This window comes from Hippoglossus hippoglossus, chromosome 23, assembly GCF_009819705.1.
Source record: "Hippoglossus hippoglossus isolate fHipHip1 chromosome 23, fHipHip1.pri, whole genome shotgun sequence".
Lineage (NCBI taxonomy): Eukaryota > Metazoa > Chordata > Actinopteri > Pleuronectiformes > Pleuronectidae > Hippoglossus > Hippoglossus hippoglossus.
Genome location: NC_047173.1, coordinates 4,031,504 through 4,051,252, shown reverse-complemented (window position 1 = coordinate 4,051,252; position 19,749 = coordinate 4,031,504). Strand labels below are relative to the sequence as shown.

At 42.7% G+C, this 19,749-nt stretch overlaps 2 protein-coding genes across 4 annotated transcripts in view; one reads left to right on the top strand and one right to left on the bottom strand.

Annotated features, from left to right (window-relative positions):
* LOC117756977 (plexin-C1-like) overlaps positions 1-2,294 on the bottom strand; it is a 38,655-nt gene extending 36,361 nt beyond the window's left edge. Inside the window, 2 exon segments of the mRNA XM_034577620.1 lie at positions 637-759; positions 1,147-2,294. Of these exon segments, the coding sequence (XP_034433511.1) occupies positions 637-759; positions 1,147-2,166 (1,143 nt within the window). The 5' untranslated portion in view covers positions 2,167-2,294.
* The window catches only part of rerg (RAS-like, estrogen-regulated, growth inhibitor), a 55,523-nt gene that overhangs the window by 13,535 nt on the left and 22,239 nt on the right, over positions 1-19,749 (top strand). Inside the window, exons 2-3 of one of the 3 annotated variants that reach the window (XM_034577631.1) lie at positions 4,783-4,904; positions 12,415-12,549. In XM_034577631.1, the coding sequence (XP_034433522.1) occupies positions 12,489-12,549 (61 nt within the window). In that variant the 5' untranslated portion in view covers positions 4,783-4,904; positions 12,415-12,488. Of the gene's footprint in view, positions 1-4,477; positions 4,905-12,414; positions 12,550-19,749 lie in introns of those variants that run through there. The other 2 variants (XM_034577633.1, XM_034577632.1) reach the window with 2 other exon arrangements.

Here is a 19,749-nt window from a genome sequence, read left to right as displayed (position 1 = left end):
ATTAACACTTGATGATTATTATTAATCTAAATCAGATAATTGTAGTTTTGTTTTTTAATTCTATTTTGTACAAAATATGAAAAATATCAAATATCACCAGTTTCATCCTGTTATTGTCCCAGTCTTACCTCCTGCCTTTTTTCACATTGTGTTATCGAGCCACAAAAATCTATTTTTGACGCTTTAATGCAACTGTATGTTGCGTTGCTCAGGTTAAAAGGTTAAACAGAAATGTCATAGCGATGCCTGCACTCTCTCCGTTTGTGATGTTTATTTTGCGGTGAATAATTATAGCTCGACATCATTTAAGAAAATGGAAACAAACACGTTGTCCTTTCTCATCAATGTTGTAAATATTGTTACTTTGTTGATGTGCTGTGCTCCAGGTGACATCTATCGTTCCTCTGTCTGTCCTGGGAGAGGGATCCCGCTCAGTGCTTATTTCCCCCTTGGTTAAAATGGGTTTTATTTGGTACTTTTTCTTTTTCTTGCTGAGGGTTAAGAACAGAGAATGTCACACCCTAGAAGCCCCATTTGTGAATATGGGTTATACAAATAAAACTTGACTGACTGACTTAATTGATACAACAAAAACAGATGAAAGATATCAGTAGCACAGATTGAGATGATACACACCTTAATGAGCTGCCCATCTCCAGTCCCGATGAAGAAAACCACCCAGGTATTGTGCCTCACTGCCAGCACAGAGGTCATGTTGCTCTGCCTGAAGAGCACGGCTTTCGGCCTCAGTGTCTTCGGCTGACAAACACAAAACACATTGATCGTCACATCTGGAGCCAACAGAGCTCTAAAGGAGAGGTACTTGAAATAACATGTCATTACTCAAGGCTCAATACCAAGTCCTCAGGTAAAGACAGTCATGTTCATGTTTTAAGTCCAATGACTGAAGCTGTAAGTCCAGCTGAGAAATTGATAATATGATGAACTTAGTGTTGGATTTTACTTATTAGTAATACACTTTATTTCTTATATATTTTGCTCTTCAATAAGATCAACTCAGTAGCTACCAGCTGGACTCTCATACAACCCACTGGCTGCCTACTTACAGTTACTGGATAACCAATATATTGATTATGAATTATTCTGTTATGGAATCTATAAAAGCTTCATAAATGGACCCATTACCTCTGGGGCACTTGACCCCTTGTCACCGCCGCTGTAGAAGTCTGGATCTGTATTTGGCTTTCCGGTGAGATCAGGGCTGATGTCAAACACAAGCAGCTCGGTGTTGGTCCGTCCCACGTCCGCACTGAACACTCCGCTCCACAGCACCGGCTGCGCCCCCGGGATCACCGAGGAGGCCACGAGTCTGTGACCTTCGGCTTCAGAGACCCTGAGAGTTGCACCTCGCAGCGACTTGAGAGTCAGAGACTTCCTGCCTTTACCCTCGAGCCAAATCAGACGGATTCTGTTGCTTTTATCGCCAGAGCGCACGTTGGAGAGCAGATACATGGAGGAACTGATCTGAAATCCATCCACAAACTCCACTTCGCCCCTGCTTTCGATCGATGGCGTGCCTCGTTCGCCACTGAGAGAAAATATGCCTCCATTCTGGTTCTTCTCCGCGTTGTGGAGCTGGACAGTGTGTAAGTCAGATGTGCAGCTGGGTCTCTCCTTCTGGTCCCGACTTCGCTGTGTCGCGGTCAGAATGTACGTGTCGTTCTCGGTTGGATTCTTCTCCACCTTCACCAAGACTGCGACGGACGCGCTGCTGCGACTCAGTGGACCCATCTGGACGCTCTCACTGTACTGGAGGCTGGAGATGTCCATCAGCTTCAGAATCTCGCAGTGGCCACACTCTTCTTCGATCACCCCGCAGCTGATCAAAGTATCGCTCTCAACCAATGGCAACAACCAGTTGATCCTGAAAGTTGCGTTCGACCAAGCCGTCTCAGAAACCCGCTGAAACTGCACCTCGTCCAGCCGCAGGACCCCGCCCTTCAGGACTCCTCTCTGGGGCACACTCTGGACCAGGGTCAGGTCGTGGCTCAGCTGGTACAGCCTATCCTTTGTAGCCACGTAAACCGTGTTGGTGGCCACGGCGTAGTGGTGGATATCTCCATTGAAAGTGAAGCTTCCATCCTGCCCCCGACACTGAGCCGCTTCTCCCCAGAGAATAAAAAGCAGACCAGGCAGCAAGATCATTTTAGAGCAGCGATGGCAGCTTTACTGGGAAAACCCTCACACACTGACGGCCTGCATGGCACCATACACTCCACCACACTGTCACTGGAGCCGTGCGTAAAAGCGCAGCGCCTCAGCAGAAAACAGAAGTGGTGAAAGTGGGAGGGGAGCGCGCATCGAAAACGAAAACCAACTATCTTAGTGACATGATGACTTTGCATCAATATTAGATTCACTCAGCTAAATTGATCCCACTTTAATCGTGTTTAAAACCAGATCTACAGAGTTTCAGTCTGATATACCCAATGACGCGTGTGCTCCTGGGATGGTTCCTGGGGGGGGGGGGGGCGAGAACACCCCCCTGCCCCTCTGTAGCCCACTTCATAAGCTGCTACCACCACTGCTCACTGACCACACCAGAGCAGAATGAACCACAGAAGATGTCCACAAGAAACGACTGGATGACATGTCAGCTCTGCAAAGGTTTTTCCCCTTTGACATTCAAATAATCAATAAGATCAAATTATAAGCATGAGTCAATGGGAGTATACATTCATAGTTCCAGCTACTTTATCACTGCCATTACCGCTTCATCGTAAAAAGAATACTTATAAACATTTAGCAACATTAAGTAGAGAATATTTTATAGAGTCGTATACTGCCCTCTTGTGGTTGAACTGAAAGAGTTTGAATCCAAAGCCACTCCAGTTTGTGTGAATGATGCCCATATTTCAGAATTAGTTTGTTCTTGTCACGGAGGCCCACATGTTTTCCTGATGTAGTTTAAAGTTTCCTTTTCAAATTTTTTTATTTATCATTTAGCCATTAAGAGGCGTCTAATATATGTTATTTTTGATAACTTTGTTATTTCGAACATAGGTTTCACTCTTTTTGTTGAGTTCCGTTCCAGATTTGCTGGGGTCAATGTCAGAAAGACTTTCAATAGCACCAACACCTTTAAAAGTCACTAGTTAATATTGTTTGTTAAATCTGTAAAACATGGGTAAAAAAAGTTTGGTATTACAGGGTGTTATACGCTGACTATTTCTGGACCTATCTGAGCAACAATTTTTAGCCAGCCAGGAACCAACAGCGGCTCTCAGAAGGACGCTCCAAATAAAAATGTTATCAAACTTTTTAAAAATTAAAGGGGGCCTCCTTGAGCAAAGACGCTGACGATGTAATTGCAATATTGCTAGTTTGATTCTGGTTCAGGGGGAATCAGTGAGGATTAAAACTGATGGTGGCGTCTTAAGACCAACACTGAAAGAAAAACAGTTACTGATTTAAACCAAGCTGACAAAAAAAAGTAATATCAATGCAGCGGAAAAGGTTCTCAATCAGTATTTCTACCACCATTGGATCCCTAGACTCAATTGAAAGCAGCAGGAAAATCCTTCAACATTACACTGTGTTATTGAACATACCTGGACACAATTATACAGAATCATAATCAAACCTTGATTCATGTTCACATTTTTATATAGATAGTGGCTCCTAAAGACATATACTGTCCAGGTTGATGCAGTTTAAATAAACGAGTTACCTTAATTGCTTAAATTCAGCGTCCGGTGTGCTGTGAATTTCATGGATGAAAAAGTCACGTCTTCCGAGTGGTTTCTTTGGCCTTCAGGATGCAGGGATATTGATTTTCCACCCAAACTCCCCATACTGACCACCCTGCTGTCATCATCTCCAGTTTGTCCGCCTTTTTCTGAAATGACAACACAAGCAAATGTTGACCTTTCATGAATTGGTGCCATATATGTGTACATGTGTGCGGAAAATATGCAATACCTCTATGGTGGATAGTGGGAAACCACGTGGATGTGAAACCAGTAAACTCTGGGTCTGAATAGTAGCATATTTCAGTGCAGCAGCACAAGGGTTCAGACACAGTTCTGGTAAAAATTGCTTGTGTTTTCTCAGCTGCAGGTGCATCATAGGTGAGATTCTGCAGTAGTTGGTTTTGTATTGCCCCATACATCGACACATGATTCAAATATGCTCATACTAGTGAAAAATACAGTGTACAATGATCTATAATCCAGCCAGCTATTACACAAAAGACTAAGGCGTTCTGTGTGATTCGAGACGGACCAGACTTAAAGGTGGAATTTGAATGCCGGGGCTTACAGACACTTGGATGACACCACAGGAGCAGCATGGAGGCATTTTATGTTTGTTTTTTTTTACGTTTAAAGAAGCGCTCACCATTTACTTCAAGTGCATTGGATTGGGCTGTTTACCCCTGAAACACTTCCCCCAACCCTCCATCGGCAAAGTGGTGAGTAGATAATGAGTGAATTTTCATTTTTGGGGAGAACTATCCCTTTAAGGACAGAGGGTTGTTTGAATCAGGACCTTCCTGCTCGGAGCTTGTTTCCACTCTCAGTCGCTAGAGGTCGCTGTCTCCCTGGGTATAGACATGCAGCGGCATGCAGCAGCAGCCCGGTCAGAGGAGGCAGAGTGTCGGGATCTCCAGCAGCTCCGCTCCGTATATTTTCACTGACCCTTCGTTTCAGAGCTTCATTCATCCCAGTGAGAGCTGCTGCTCGGTCTCTGTCCTTCCATCCAGCTGCACACATCCCTCCTCCCATCCAGTGGTGCGCTGCGTCCACATCTGCATCTGGGAAGGTCAGACGCATCTTTTTTTTTTTTTTACTAATCGACGGACCTGACAACTTTTATTTTTGTAAATCCATCTCCAGATCAGCGTTGTATCATCGGGACATTGTTACTGCATCCAGCGGGCTCTGGTGAGTGGTTCTCCCGGTGTTTTCCATGTGAGGTGCTTCCCTCTGCGACACATGAGGGGTGGCGAAGAGGGAACCGGTGGTCAGGCCACAGGGTTTGATCGTCCCCTGACAGTGTGAAACCTTTAGGGCAGGAATAATCCGATTCCTCACATGGATAACCAGCAGAATGAGAAGTAAAATTATCATTCTTTTATGGGAATTTGAGTTTGTCCTCGGTGTTCCTGATATCTGTTATCTCGCTTGATATCAATTTGACGTTTCATTCTACAGTCACTGTTAAATTTGTTTGTTGAGAGAGGAGCAGCAGTGTCACATTTAAAAAGTTGGATAAATATTTCCAGACTTTTGGGATATTGCATGCGAACCAGGAGATTAAGCATTTTTTCTAAATTTAAGAGAATCACATCAGTCGTGCATCATGTTTCGTGAATATGCAGTTTAATCTTTCTCTGCTGCTTGATGTCCCTCTTGGGTTTCGAGGATGTGATCAGCATTCACGAGCAGCTCTAAGTGTTGCATAATAGCCCACATCTCAATGGGACTTGATGCCAGTCAGCACATCCCACACGGCTGCTTGCCAAAGCGGGGTCCGGAGGGGTTGGGGGCTTTGAGGGGTCCTGGAGAAGGTTGTAGGTGGGACGGCGACAAAAATGAAGATTGTGTTTATACGGATAGACTTAAACATCCTCAATAATAAGAGGTTAAAGCAGCTGTCATGCACATATTAAAATAATGTGCCAATAGTGTAATGAATCAGAATAAGTCACAGTGGTGGAGAATTTCTATTTTGTGGAACTTTCAATGTTAACGTTCAAACATCGAATGTCGTGTTGTTTGGGTTTAAGGAGGGTTTTTATATGTCTTCCACCTCTAATGACTCATTGTTATTGCAGTTTTTGTGTGTGTGTGTGATTGCGTTTACTCCTTTCAAAACTAGAGAAAGACAAACGTTATCTCAGAGAGGAGACTGAGATAAAACATGATCAAACAGGGACAAACTGGTCCAAAGTCTAAATCAGTATGAGGGCTGTCTGACAGGGGCCTGTCACCACTGGCTGAAGTCACCAGCTGCAGGAGTATATACAGTAAAGACACTTTCTTTGCTTAGTTTATAAAATATTGTCTTAATATTTCAGGAGAATATCAGTATTGTAATACACTTCAGTAGGAGAGCTTTCTTTCCTTTCAGAGGCAGTACACAGTGCAGTCCACTGTATGTAGTTTGATGACAGCCCTGTGGTTTGCAGTCTTTCTATAGCCTGTGGCGCAGCGGGTCTCCTCCCATGGTTTGGAGCTCAGAGGTCTGCAATCTCCATCGACCACAGCACCACCACCCAGATTCATTTCTCAGGGTAAAAATGACACAAAGAAAACAGCAGGGCACAGCGCGGCAGAAAATACACGTGCATTGTTTGACAATTTGGATGGAGTCCACTGTGCAGCAGAGGGCTGTGGGTTATAAAAAATATATATATTATGAAGTTACAGTAAAGTGTGGATTCTGAAAAGAGGCCATTGGGTCCATTGGTCTCATGCATTTCATGATCCCATCCTGTGATGCAGTACAATTCACTGTAATGTTAAAGACAGGAGCATGCTGAAGACTGTTTCAAGTTGAAGTCACAGTTAGTATCTGTTTGAAAAGCAGTAACAGAATAATGCAGTCTTGTCAAACTATTAATTGGTACAGGTGATACTTCGTACTAGGGTGGTCATGATACAATTTTAGAGTTTGATATGATGCCAGTATAGAAAAAACTATGCTCAATACCCCAATAAAAAGAAAAAACATTTCATAACACACAGTACTGTACAGGAAAAGTCACTGAACTCATACCAACATTATTAATACAATTCTTCTCATCTTCCCCACCTTGGAGGCCTACACATTCTCTATGTCATTGCTTGGTATTTTTTTCTGCGTTATTGACATTTAATACTTTAAGTACATCTTCCTAGCTTACTGACTTACTGTGTATGTGACGCAGTCTAGCAGGTTTGTTGCAGGAAGTGTAGTGAGTCTGTCGATGTGTGAGAGAAGAACCAGCACGTTGAAGCAGTCACACAAATGTTCATACTACAAAGGATACGTTATGTTACTGTCAGCCGCAACGTGTAACAAGATACGCAGTATTCTTGTGTTGTGTCCCTTTATTGTGTTCGCCTTTTCGAAGATAAATAAAAAAGTCCCTGTTCTTGCAACGTTACTATGACTTCCTGTTACCAACGGAAACACTGAGAAGATTGAGGGAACAAAAGTTGTGCTTTGGTATAAAAGGATGTTTTAAACACGTGGTATCGAAATAGTATCAAAGTATCAGTACTTTGACGAACTTCATAAGAAGATTGATACTCCTGTCTGTTAAATATGAAGCCTGAAACCAGTTGGTTTAGCAAGATTGGAAGCAGGGGGACCAGCTAAGCCCAGCACAATGACTCACCATTCTACTCACCACATAACTAACCATTAAACCACAATGTGTTGTTTCTACACTGTGGTTTTTGTACTGATTAAACAAATGAGATGAAAATGTGTTAATTAGTCACAATCTAAGCCAACTGTCTTAGATTAGGTATGAATTTGTCATGGTTAAAGTTACATTAACCATAATCTCTATAAACAGATTCTGCATGCAACAGATTCTATATGAAGTTTGAGCAGGCTTTGGTTGCGTGCAGGTAAACATATTTTAAATGATCTACATTCATATGCCCATAGCTGTTAAGAGGAGCCCAAAATGTCACCTGGACCTAAAACACCTACAAAAGGTATCACTGTTTGTTTTTTGTGTTGAAAAAAGTTTGACTTGTGTGATAAAAGAAACTAGACGGACTATAAACAATGTACACCGAACAGAAGATGGAGTCTTGGCCCGGACATCCGCGTCCTCCAGAGGCCAATTCATCATCAGACGATAGCTGGTGGGCTCTGTGATTGGAATGAATGGAAGCCAACGCCAATTCCTAATGACTATAGCTGAGCGAACATTTGTGACCACTGGAATAAGGACAAGTTGGAAAATGAGGACATTGCATTTCTGATAGCCCATTCAAAAGGTTGAGGTTAGGTTTAAAAGCATTTTGAAGTGACGGTTAAGGTTAGGTTTAGGCTCTGGGGAATACATTATGTCAGTGAGTTTTCTCGCAAAGCTAGAAGTACAAACGTGTGTGTGTGTGAGAAAGAGAGCGAGAGAGAGAGAGTGTGAGTCAGGCTGGTGGGTGGAGTGGGTGGAGGCCATAAATGGCAAAATGCAAAGAAGAATGACCGTGTCGGCAGGGAGACACTGCTGCGTGTTCCTCTGCCTCGTCTCTCACTGGTGTTTCCCTGCTGCTGCGTAGGAGAGCGAGGGATCACTGCAGCAGTGTGTCCGAGTCTGTGTGCATCTGCTTGTGCGAAAATGTGTGAGTTTGTAAAACGAATAGAGAGGCAGCAGGTACACGAATGTACAGGAAGACAGATGAATCAAATCAGTTGTAACAGTAAAGAGCCACATAATCTGTGCATGTGGGCTGCTACTGTCCTCTTCATTCAGTATAACACTGGTTATTGAAGGAGGACCATTTACATACTTTCAGCTTTTGGAAGCATTTCATGACTAATACTTTCGTCATATAATAGGAGGGGACGTGACCCTCCATCCCTCGTGGCGATTACGTGCTTTTTTCCAAACACCTCAAACTAAATTGGATGGACAGAACAAAACATTTTTGTTGTCGCGGTTACTTCCCTCACAGCAGTATCGCTGTGTGATTCATTGTTTTGATTGTGCTGTCTGCACGGTGGAAATGCATCCACATGAGTAATGAAAGAAACAATAAAAATATTTAAATACGCTGACGGCTGCCATGATGCTGACGAGTGAGAGACACAGAGATGGATGATCCTAGCTCCACTAGAGCCACGCCGAGTGGCACACAGCCACACCATATATGGGTGTGTGTGTTGGTTCAAAAAGGGAAAGTTATCTTAAACCCCGAGTGTGTCTCTGCACTTGTATGGCTATACATTGAGAGGACCAGTTTGAGAGTTCAGGAAGCTGAGGACATTTTGTCCGGTCCAAGAAAGCTGGAAGTTTGCCGCCTCATAACTTTAACCAGTGTGAAGCTGGAGAACACGTTTCTGGCACTGACACACACCCATGCACATTTTTTAGCTTTTATTAAACTGGACACAGTGTGCTCAACTTGTGATCCGTTTCAGTTTTCTCCCATTTTTCTTGGACCATCTCATTTGAATCAACAGAGATAAACAGATTTTTTTGGTTAATTCACACAAAAGCAACGGCTGACAGATTTTTTCACAAACATGGCTGAATTCAGAAGTAACTCAGAAAGCTATATATTGGTTCTCATGATTGAGAACCAATAGACGTTGCCTGGAATCACTTATTTTGCCTCATCATTACATTACAATTCACAGGTTAACCATTCCTGTTGTCCTTCATTGGCGCTTGATCAAATACATTTTTGCCCATTTTATGTAGCTGTGTGATTTGTGCTTTCACAACTTTCTGCAGAAAAGACTTAACATGTTACATACTGGTGCATTACAGTATTTTAAGTAACACTGATAAGCCCAACAGGAACTGGAACTCTCAGAATAACATTCACACAGTAAGAACATCCTGTTGTGTTTCAGCCTGCCATTACAAGACCAATTTGCTTCTGCGAGAACAGACTCAGTCAAACAAAAAACAACATCACGCAGTGACAGAACATTGGGAACAGAAAACAACATGAAGTTATTTGTTCTTCTTTTAGGGAAACTAGTGCAGTGCCCATTCTAAATATAATTGTTTGGAAACGGCCATTTGCTTGGCCTGTGGTGATGCTGGTTGCAGCTTTCTTTCTGGAAAAGTAAAAGTGACCAGCGATCAACCGGATTCTGTTCTTTGCACCAATTTTATAGTCAATGCTTTGCATAAAATGAAACTCACTTTGCTTTATTACTGTTCACGTGTGAATTATACACATTGCATGTTGTTTATTTCAGAGGTTTGTTAACCAGTCGACACACTCTTAGACTCAAGTTCACAACATTTCAAAATAAAAGCTCTGTAGTTTTGCTCGGTATAAAGTGTTGCAGCAACAAAACAAACACATGCTCTCACTTGGGTTTAGACCATTTTAATACTCTCTGATTGGCCTGAGAATCAGTCTGAATGGGAGGAGGCCCCACCTGCAAGTGTCAATGAACACAAGCTCACTGATTGGCTAGTTTTGATTTAACTGTCTAGCTGTTGCATGCCGAAACAACCACGCAGGTCGACTAGGTTTCACATGATGAAGCCTCGTGAGTTTTTATTAAATTTCAAATGAGTGACAACATGGTATGCGTCTGTCAGTATTTTCATTGTGACACTTCGCTGCAGCATAGTGCAACTCTTCGAGGAAAACAAGAACTTATCTTCAGCTGCAGCTTCTCAGCCGCAAACTGCACAGGTTCAAACTGTGAGCCTCTACTTAAACCGTTACAATAGTAATTCCACTGCATGAATGTTAATGTAAACACAAGACTCAGCTTTGTGTGTTTGTTTTTTTGTTATCAGTCACAGTGAGTGTATCCGAGGATTCTTCTGCAGTCACAAGATACTGATTTCAATGAGATTATCCTCATCCTCTGGTTAATTTCAGTTCAAACAGCAGCCAGGAGTGTCTTTGGGGCAGACATTTTGAATCAATTATTTTGATAAAATAACTGCGCAGTGGGTTATTTTCTTACCAAACAGACTTGTGATTGGTTGTTTAATCGGGCAGCAGTTCTGTTTTCTTTTTGAAGAAGTGATTTTAGCTCTGTGCAAGCTCTGCTCTACGCCTCCCCGCTCTCTCCCTCTTCTGCTCCATTTATCAACCTTTCGCATCTGTTGCACACCTGCGGGAAAAATCTAGGAGGTCAACAACTCCGAAACACAGACTGATCCCACTGTCTCTGTGCTATACAAGCTGCACACTGTTTGAAACTGAGGCCATATTAAATTGTGGTCTTTGTATGCGTTATCTCCTGCAGATGGACAGACAGAAGCGTGTTAGGGCCGTCACCTTCAGCTAATTAAATCTGCAGCAGGAACGATACAGTGCTTGTCTCAATCTGCAGTGAGAATATAAGGAATATGCTGCTTAAAGTGCTGCACAACTGCAAATGACTAACACAGTGCAAGTGCTTTTGTAAGGGACATCGGAAAATCGTTTTCTCCTATTTGAAATAGTCATACTAGTGGGACTAAACTCCTGAAGATAATTTACTTAACTGGCTGTCACTGAAGTTTGCCTCATTCTGCTGATGCTGTCTTCAGCAAAAACAATGTAGTTATTGTGCTCCAGTCTCTTTTATAGATGAAGCCATGCTCTGCCACGACTGTACTGGCGTCAGTCATTATCCAAACTGCAAAAACTGCATGTGCCCAGCTCCACTAAGACAGAACGATATCATCTCTTACCCAGGAACATGTCCCTGTCACACTTTCTATCCAAACTTATTTCGTTGAAATCACATTTTTGCTCTATTCGTGTACAACCACATATATGTTAAGTTAGAAACATGATGCTGTTTGAGTGACATTTCCTGTCAACATCACAAGAAAACATGTTTTATCAACAAACAGGTTCAGAGAATGCAGTTCATTTATATCCCTCCTCTAACTAGCGATACCAGCATCAGAAATGTTTCCGTTACTGCAGAAATTGCCAGGTTGGGCAATGGCATTTACGTGTATGTGAATCTATATATTGATCCTATATCACATCTTTAAAGTATATTAGTTTCACTCAGATAAAATAGCAATTTTCTTTTCATAGAAATCCCTTCTTCGCCGCTCCAAAATAGCCACTGGAACGTGCTGTTTTTGGAGCGGCAAAGAAGAAGTGATTTCCGGTAGTGTAGTGTTAGCCAGAGCAAGCTAAAATGTCTGCAATTTCACAATATTTCCCACTGGAAATTCCCTCAAGAAAAATGGCGACGTATACCATATGCAAGACTTCTGTTTCGAGGGGCGGCACTAGTATTGCCGATCAAAACACTGGCAATCTCATAAAGCATTTGAAGAACTATCACACAATGGAGCACAAGGACTTCACCAAGGCGAAGGGTAAAAGGGACTAACTGCAGCAGCACCTGGAAACCGCATTCAAACAATACGATAACTTCGATTAAAACAGCCCCCCGAGGCAAGTTTTTATGCATTGGTATCGGGTCGGTACTCGACATCAGCCAATATGCAAAATCCAGGTATCAGAATTTGTATTGGGAAGGGACAAATTATGAAAAAGCAAATAGGACTATCTCTACCAATTATAACCAGTCATGAAATAGTCATTATCCACTTGAGGTAACTGAAGTATGATATTGTATTTAAAAGGTTATGTAAGTGTTTATAGAACCTGGTTGGAAAGATCATGGCCTTGATTAAAAATACAGATAAGGTCAACTTTGACTTAAATGAACATTTACCAGGAAATCCCTGTATGACGCACAAATCAACAAACAACAAACTTGTCCTATTTGTTTCCTCAGACACTCCTGGACGGATGGCTGACATCGGAGCTCACTGATTGGCTCGCCGAGCTTTGCTGATCGCAGCTGCCGTGATGGCCAAAAGCCCGGAGGTGAAGCTGGCCATGTTCGGGAGAGCGGGGGTGGGAAAGTCAGGTAAACAGCTGTGTGTTTGTGTTTATTTGCGTGCATGTGAGTTCTTACAAAAGCATCTCTCAAAATTCATAGTTTACTTCTCTCTGCATTTGGTCTGAGGGCAGCTCTGTGTGTCTCAGGATGACCTCTGCTTTCTAATGTTTTCCTCAGTCACCCTGTCGGCCTTTCTCACAATGTTTGCGTTGTCCATGGTACAGTAGGAGGTTGTTTTTGGTCTGGCTTAAATACCTTCACTCCCACAGATAAGTCTGTCAAGTCATTACCATTGGGTTGCAGCATTCCTCTGTAAGAAGCGGCAATAGCTCGGCCTCAGCTGGCGCCCCGCATGTTTTTTTCTCCAGTAGCTAAGACAATAACACAGACCATATGTTTCCTGCCAGCTGCAAAACAAGACGTATTGCTTCTGTGTTGCAATCAGCTGTTCGAAAAACATGCTTCGGGAGCTCTTCCATGTTGAAGGAGGCCATTAAAATGCCTGAGGAGGTCAACTCAAGGACTATTCTGCAAAGTATAATGACTGAGGAGTTACCTTAGGCTGAAAGGCGAGTGGCGGTCTGACGTGGAACTCTGAAACCTTGTTTGTGGAAAACCACTCAGTTTTTACAGTGACTTCCCTGTTCTGTAGCCAGCCTCATGTTCTCATTTGAAATGACAGAAATGGTTGATTAGGTTATTGGTCAGGCTTCAGGCACTGTCACTGCTAATTTCTTTGGAACCTCTGTGATGATAATTGAATAAGAAAACTCACGTTTTCATTTCCAATCTGATACAACCGCAGTCAAACCATGACTCAAAACAATCGCAGCTAGTGATATTTAGCTAAATATAATAGCAGATAACCAGTTGTGAGTTCACAACATTACACTTTCGGTACAGGTTTAAAGTCAGGGGCCGATAAATCTACATTGGTCGTCTCTGCATGCTATACTCCACTGTTCAGTTACACAGCTTTCCTAAAATAACCTTAGGGGGAAAAGTCAATATTCCGCCTGTTATCTGACAGCGGGTTGTATCCTCCAAGGTATTTCTCTGATCAGATATCTGCTTTCTGCCTTGTGTGATAACACCTTTCATCGAAGCAACACAAGTGTCTAAATCCAGAATTTCCACAGACTGTGCACTTGCTTGCCACAGCTGACTTGATGTTTGACCAGAGAAGAAAAGCAGAATATAGTCTGTATTGGATTTAATAACTGGTTTCACCCAAGGCAAAAAAATACTGTATTTTATCATTCAGTGGACGGCAGACATCTGTGCTATGATCAAAGTACCTTTGAAGACATAGCCTGCTGACAAAAGGCTAAAAGCCTGCAGCCAAGCTACCAGCTATGTGAGGCTGTGCTAAGGAATAGAGGTGCTTTAAGCAAAACTATGGCACCAATATGCTCACAGTGACATTATTAACATGCTGACGTAAATGTTCACCAACTTATCAGACATTTCAATCAAAACCACAGCCGCAGGGATGTTCCAACAGGGTAGGTCCCCAAGCAGAGAAGGGCCCCCCAGGGAATGGCTGATTACGAAAGTTCTCAGCAACAATTTTGTGAGAAACCTAGTAAATTATATAATCGGCCATGTACAGAGGACCACAACCATCATGGTTGGAAACCTCCTAACGATTCCCCATGCCACTAGTGTCTGCCAAGTTTTTAAAAAAAGATTTTTTTGGAGTGGGTAGGTGGGTTGGGCGGGCAAGGGGGCTATTGCACTTAAACATTACTACTTTACTATTATTTATGTGTATATCTTTATAGTTCGATACTATGGTCCTGCACAGCTGTAAGCCTCACGGTGGTGCTAGAAGAAAAGTCAGGCGATCAAAATTTAGTAAGATCTAACCCTGGAGACCATGAATATCTGTACAAAATTTCAGCGCAGCCTGGTAAGTTTTTGCTGAGATACTGGATCAGTTGACTGATGCTGGATCTCTAGACCATGCCACTTGTATGGCACAAATGAAAAAAATCTACTATTCCCTGAAGGTTTGTATTGGGAACGCTCTGTCACTGAGGTCATAAATGGGGCTATGGCTGATGGAGTGTCCTACTTAAAACAGATTTCCAGACAGTTCAATCGTGTTTTTGTCTCCTGACCTGATGCCTGGGCTTAAGTCAGCAGTGTGGAAGAACAGAGAAAATTAGTCTTAAGTCAAATGAGGGTGTCAGAAGTCTAATTTCCATCCTGCTTTTTGTCTAGTCCTCATAATGAACTCATTGCTTACTTGCTGGAAAACCCTTCAACACTGACTACAGCCTAACATTGGATTTTCCTGTGGACAATTGATTCAAGCAGTTTAGCAGATTGTCCTGATACTATCCTGTCACCTGAATGCCTCCTGTTGTTCTCTATGATGCACACAGCACTAGAGTAGTCATTGTTTCCACTTCTGAAGCTACATGTTGCCTCAGTGAACAATGAACGGCTCTCATCTAAATATAGCTCTTTGGTGGAAGCCCACAGATTCTAATTAATCGTATTTCTTCACAATGGCAAACATCTGGACTTGGGCTGTAAATTAGATTCCCACTTAATGTCCAATATAACAGGAAGGAAAAACTAAACACTGATGTTATACACATTTGACATGTTTTAAAAGCTTCTGGTGTGTTGGAGGGAGACTCGTTTGCAGTAAATAAAACTATATTATCTGTCCATTTTAGGTAAAGAGGTTTTAAGTGTTTAACATTAAAGTTTAACCTCCCAGAACAACATTTTTTACTGCTCTTTCTGTTTTCACAATGTTATTGTATTGACCAATAAGAGTAAGAGACTAGAGGCCATGCTAGCAACTGAAAATGCTAAAATGTAGCAGATATATTATTTCCCATATTCACCATCTTATTGTACCTATATGCCTTTTTTTACAGATTACACTCGTGGATATATTATATTTATATATACCTGCAGATACTTCAACCGAAGTATGAGGCAAACAAATCTTTGCAGATAAAAAATTTAGAATCATTAGATTTATCTTCTGGGCACTCTGATTGTAGGTGGTAATTTTTCTTTATTAATACAACTCAAAATTCCCATATATTTGGTAAAATATGTCACTAAAAGCCCTAATTTGCAATCTCATGGTGGTGCTGGAGGAAAAAGTCAGGGGATTACCAAAGTCATCCTCTGGGACCATGAATATCTGTAATTTCAAGGAATTCATCTGATAGTTGTCTGAACAAAAGTGGTGGACTGATTTCCTGATTAATATTGCAATTCAGTTAGCCATGTCACTAGCCTGACTAGTCATTTAAATCAACATCACCTGTTACCATTCAGTTAACTGAAATTTTGTGTGATGGAGCTTCTCTGTTCACAGCTTCAGACTTTAAGTGCTTGGACAATATTTATGTTCTAAATCCACCAATTTTCCCATCTTTATTTTGGATAGCGGTACTTGTGCATATGGGTAAGTGATGTGACGTGAATGGTACTTGTTTTAGTTGGAGTTCAGTGTATTTGCGCTTAAATAGTGATCATTCACATCCAGAGGCTGTTATGTTCCCACTGCTGGCTGGGGGAAAACAAAAAGAGTAGCAGCAGAGCCACTGGGTGTCTTGGCGGCTTTGAGGGTTAACCGGGCTCTTTGTGATGGTCTGACCTGGACTCCTGCAGAGCGATCCAGCGCTCACAAAGAGCAGAGTGTATTAAGTTGAGTGTGGCTGCTCTGGCACTTGGAAGCCTTTGGTTTATTGACTCAGCTGAGGAGAAACTGGGGTTCAGGAAATAAGATAAATTTGTCCAATTACTGTATCTCCAACTTGGACTCTGCTAAACACACGTCTACATAAGCACACACACACACAATGGATTTATATCATGAATTAAAGAACTCGCTGGCAAAGTTTCTCTGTAGTTTTGTCAGTTAGGTAAAAAAAAATGTACATTAAAGCTGCACAAGATTCAAGATTCAAGAGTTTAGTCATATGCACAACGATAACATTAAGCAGTCGCTTGCAATGAAATGCTTGGGTCACAGGCTCTCTTATAACAATGCTCAATCAAAATTTAAAATTTAAAATAAAATATACATATCTAAATATATATATACACCTAAAGAAAAAGAAAAACAATAGTGCAAGTGTGTGCAATAGTGCAAATATGCAATGTGCAAATATGCTAAGGTGCAGAGTTATGACAGATTGGAGGAGTTTAAAAGTCTTATGGCCTGGGGGATGAAACTGTCTCTGAGCCTGGTGGTGCGGGCCCGGATGCTGCGGTACCGTCGGCCAGACGGCAGCAGGCAGAACAGTTTATGGCTGGGGTGAAAGGGATCTTTAATGATCCGGTTGGCCTTCTTCCTACACCGCTGGGTGTAGAGGTCCTCCATGGATGGTAGCTCCGTCCTGGTGATGTGCTGGGCAGACCTCACCACCCTCTGTAAAGCCTTACGGTTGAGGGCGGTGCAGCTGCCGTACCAGGCGGTGATGCAGCCAGTCAGGATGCTCTCTATGGTGCACCTGTAGAAGTTGCAGAGAATCCTGGCATCCATGTTGAGCCTCCGCAGCCTGCGGAGGAAGAAGAGCCGCTGTCTGGCCGTCTTCCTGATGGAGTCTGTGTGGTTGGTCCAGGTCAGGTCATCACTGATGTGGACCCCGAGGAACCTGAAGCTGCTGACTCGCTCCACCGTAGTCCCGTTGATGGAGAGGGGGGCGTGTTCTACTCCTTGTCTCTTCCTGTAGTCCACGATCAGCTCCTTTGTTTTGCTGACGTTGAGATGGAGGTTGTTGTCCTGGCACCAAGATGTCAGGGCTCTGACCTCCTCTCTGTAGGCCTTCTCATTGTCGCCGGTGATCAGGCCTATGACGGTCGTGTCATCAGCAAACTTAATGATGGTGTTGGAGCTGTGGGTGGCCACGCAGTCATGCGTGAACAGGGAGTACAGGAGAGGACTGAGCACACAGCCCTGGGGGGCACCGGTGTTTAGAGTCAGGGTGGAGGATGTGGTGCTGCCTATCCGCACCGCCTGTGGTCTGCCCGTCAGGAAGTTCAGAATCCAGTCACGGAGGGCGATGTTGAGCCCAAGGTCTCTGAGCTTGGTGACAAGCTTCAGGGGCACGATGGTATTGAATGCTGAACTGTAGTCAATGAACAGCATTCTCACATATGTGTCCCTCTGGTCCAGGTGGGAGAGGGCAGTGTGAAGGGTGAGGGAGATGGCATCTGCAGTCGACCTATTTGGCCTGTAGGCAAACTGAAGAGGGTCCAGTGAGTCAGGGAGGGAGGAGGTGATGAATGGTTTGACTAGCCGCTCAAAACACTTCATGATGGTGGAAGTGAGTGCTACTGGGCGGTAGTCGTTCAGGCAGAGGATTTTTGTTTTTTTGGGAACAGGGACGATGATGGTCTCCTTGAAACATGCGGGGACTACAGACTGGAGCAGTGACAGGTTGAAAATGTCTGTGAAAACATCTGCCAGCTGATCTGCACACACCTTGAGAGCTCGGCCAGGAATGCCATCAGGTCCAGATTACCACACTGAAAGAAAATGGTTTGGCTTGAAGTGACAACCAAACAGAGAATAATAGGCCAACTCTGCAGCTCATAGCTCAGCCCTATGAAACGTTCTAGCTTCCCTTCAGCTGATTGCTTTGGTTTTATGGCCTGCATCTTTACTGGTGTGCTTCATTTGCAGCAGGCATCTATCTTAGAAGCCCTTCACCTCCTCTCAACCAACCAGCAGTCTGCTAGCTAATGAACATAACAGAGCATCAAGCAGCTTCAGGACCAGATTGCTGGAGAACAGCAATATAATGGCATTCAGTAGAGAACATACCTCCAGCAAGGTTAAACAGTCCCCTTGATTTCAATCAAGCTGCAATTTAGTGCAAGTTTCAGTAACATTGGTTCAGTAGTTTTTTCTAAATGCTAGTCACGATCCTACTTTTATCCAATATATCAATAAAATCTGGCTGTTTATTCTGTGAAAACACTGGCACACAAAGACATTTACATACAGTGTGCTTTGGAAAAAAGGGGTTGGAAAACGTTTTGTCCTGTCGCACCACCAATGTCCCACCTTACCTCAGCCAGAGAACAGAACAATTAGAAAGGAGGCGGCCAACATGTGTCTGGGTCAGGGTTACCAATACAACTGTTAACCTGCACTTCCAAAAGTGGGAAGGGACAATGAATCAGTCTCATGCACAGGGTGGTCTGGAACATGATGTAAACAGGCAGGCTAGACGAATCCACAACAAATCAATGCTGCTGGACAAACAGACAGCTATGTCCGACTGAGAGCTGACACTGAAAATCCGCAAATCCATGTTTTTACGAGTTTTGTGACAAGGTGCTGACTGTTACTGTGAGGAAACATATTGAATGACAAAGTGAAGATCTTTTTTCTTTTCACCACAAGAGCAATAACGGATGACGTATCACCACTTGGATCGGCCTTTTTCCCCTGTCCGTCACATCAAAAGGTTCTGGTCTCATCTAATGCTTTGCTGAAGGGGATAACAAATTACACCAACTTTACCTCCATGCTCTTTATTTACATGTTTCTGTTGATGAATCACTGTTATGTCAGCTATAAAAGGAACAGGAAATTAATCAATATAAAAATGGCTTAGATTTTACACTACAGCATGTGAGGTAACATTCCAGTGAGGTTAAGTATTCTCTCGTTTAGCTTTTTTTATCATTTGCAATACAACTGACATTTACATTTACAACCAGCAACTAGCACTCTGCCCTACCTTCTCTGCCCACCACCATATCTTACAGACATATCTGTATAACAGATAAAACTCTCATGTATTGTAACGCCCTATTTCACAATGTTAAAGAAAATGAAAAAAATTCCTGGATGCGCTCATTTATTTGGATCCGCTCCGAAATTGAGTGGGTAACAAACAAAAAACAATGACAAAAACACAACCTCCCTGTTGGAAAAAGAAGAACCACTCTGCAGACAGTCTCCTGAAGGAGGCATCCCAAAAACAACAATGTAGAGAAATGGCCTCTACTGAGCTGACCTTGAAAATGCCTGCCAAAACCACCCCCCTCATTTACATGAAAAACACAGATAATCTAGGATGGCTATACATCTAGGATGGGTTAGGTTTTAGCAAGCCTGTCATTTAGTTAGAGGTGTAATGTTGTAATATTGTCGATGGTATAAACTGTGTTGTATCGGGGATCTCTAATTCCTTTTAATGTACATAAAAACAGTCAATGTAGAGGACAATGTAA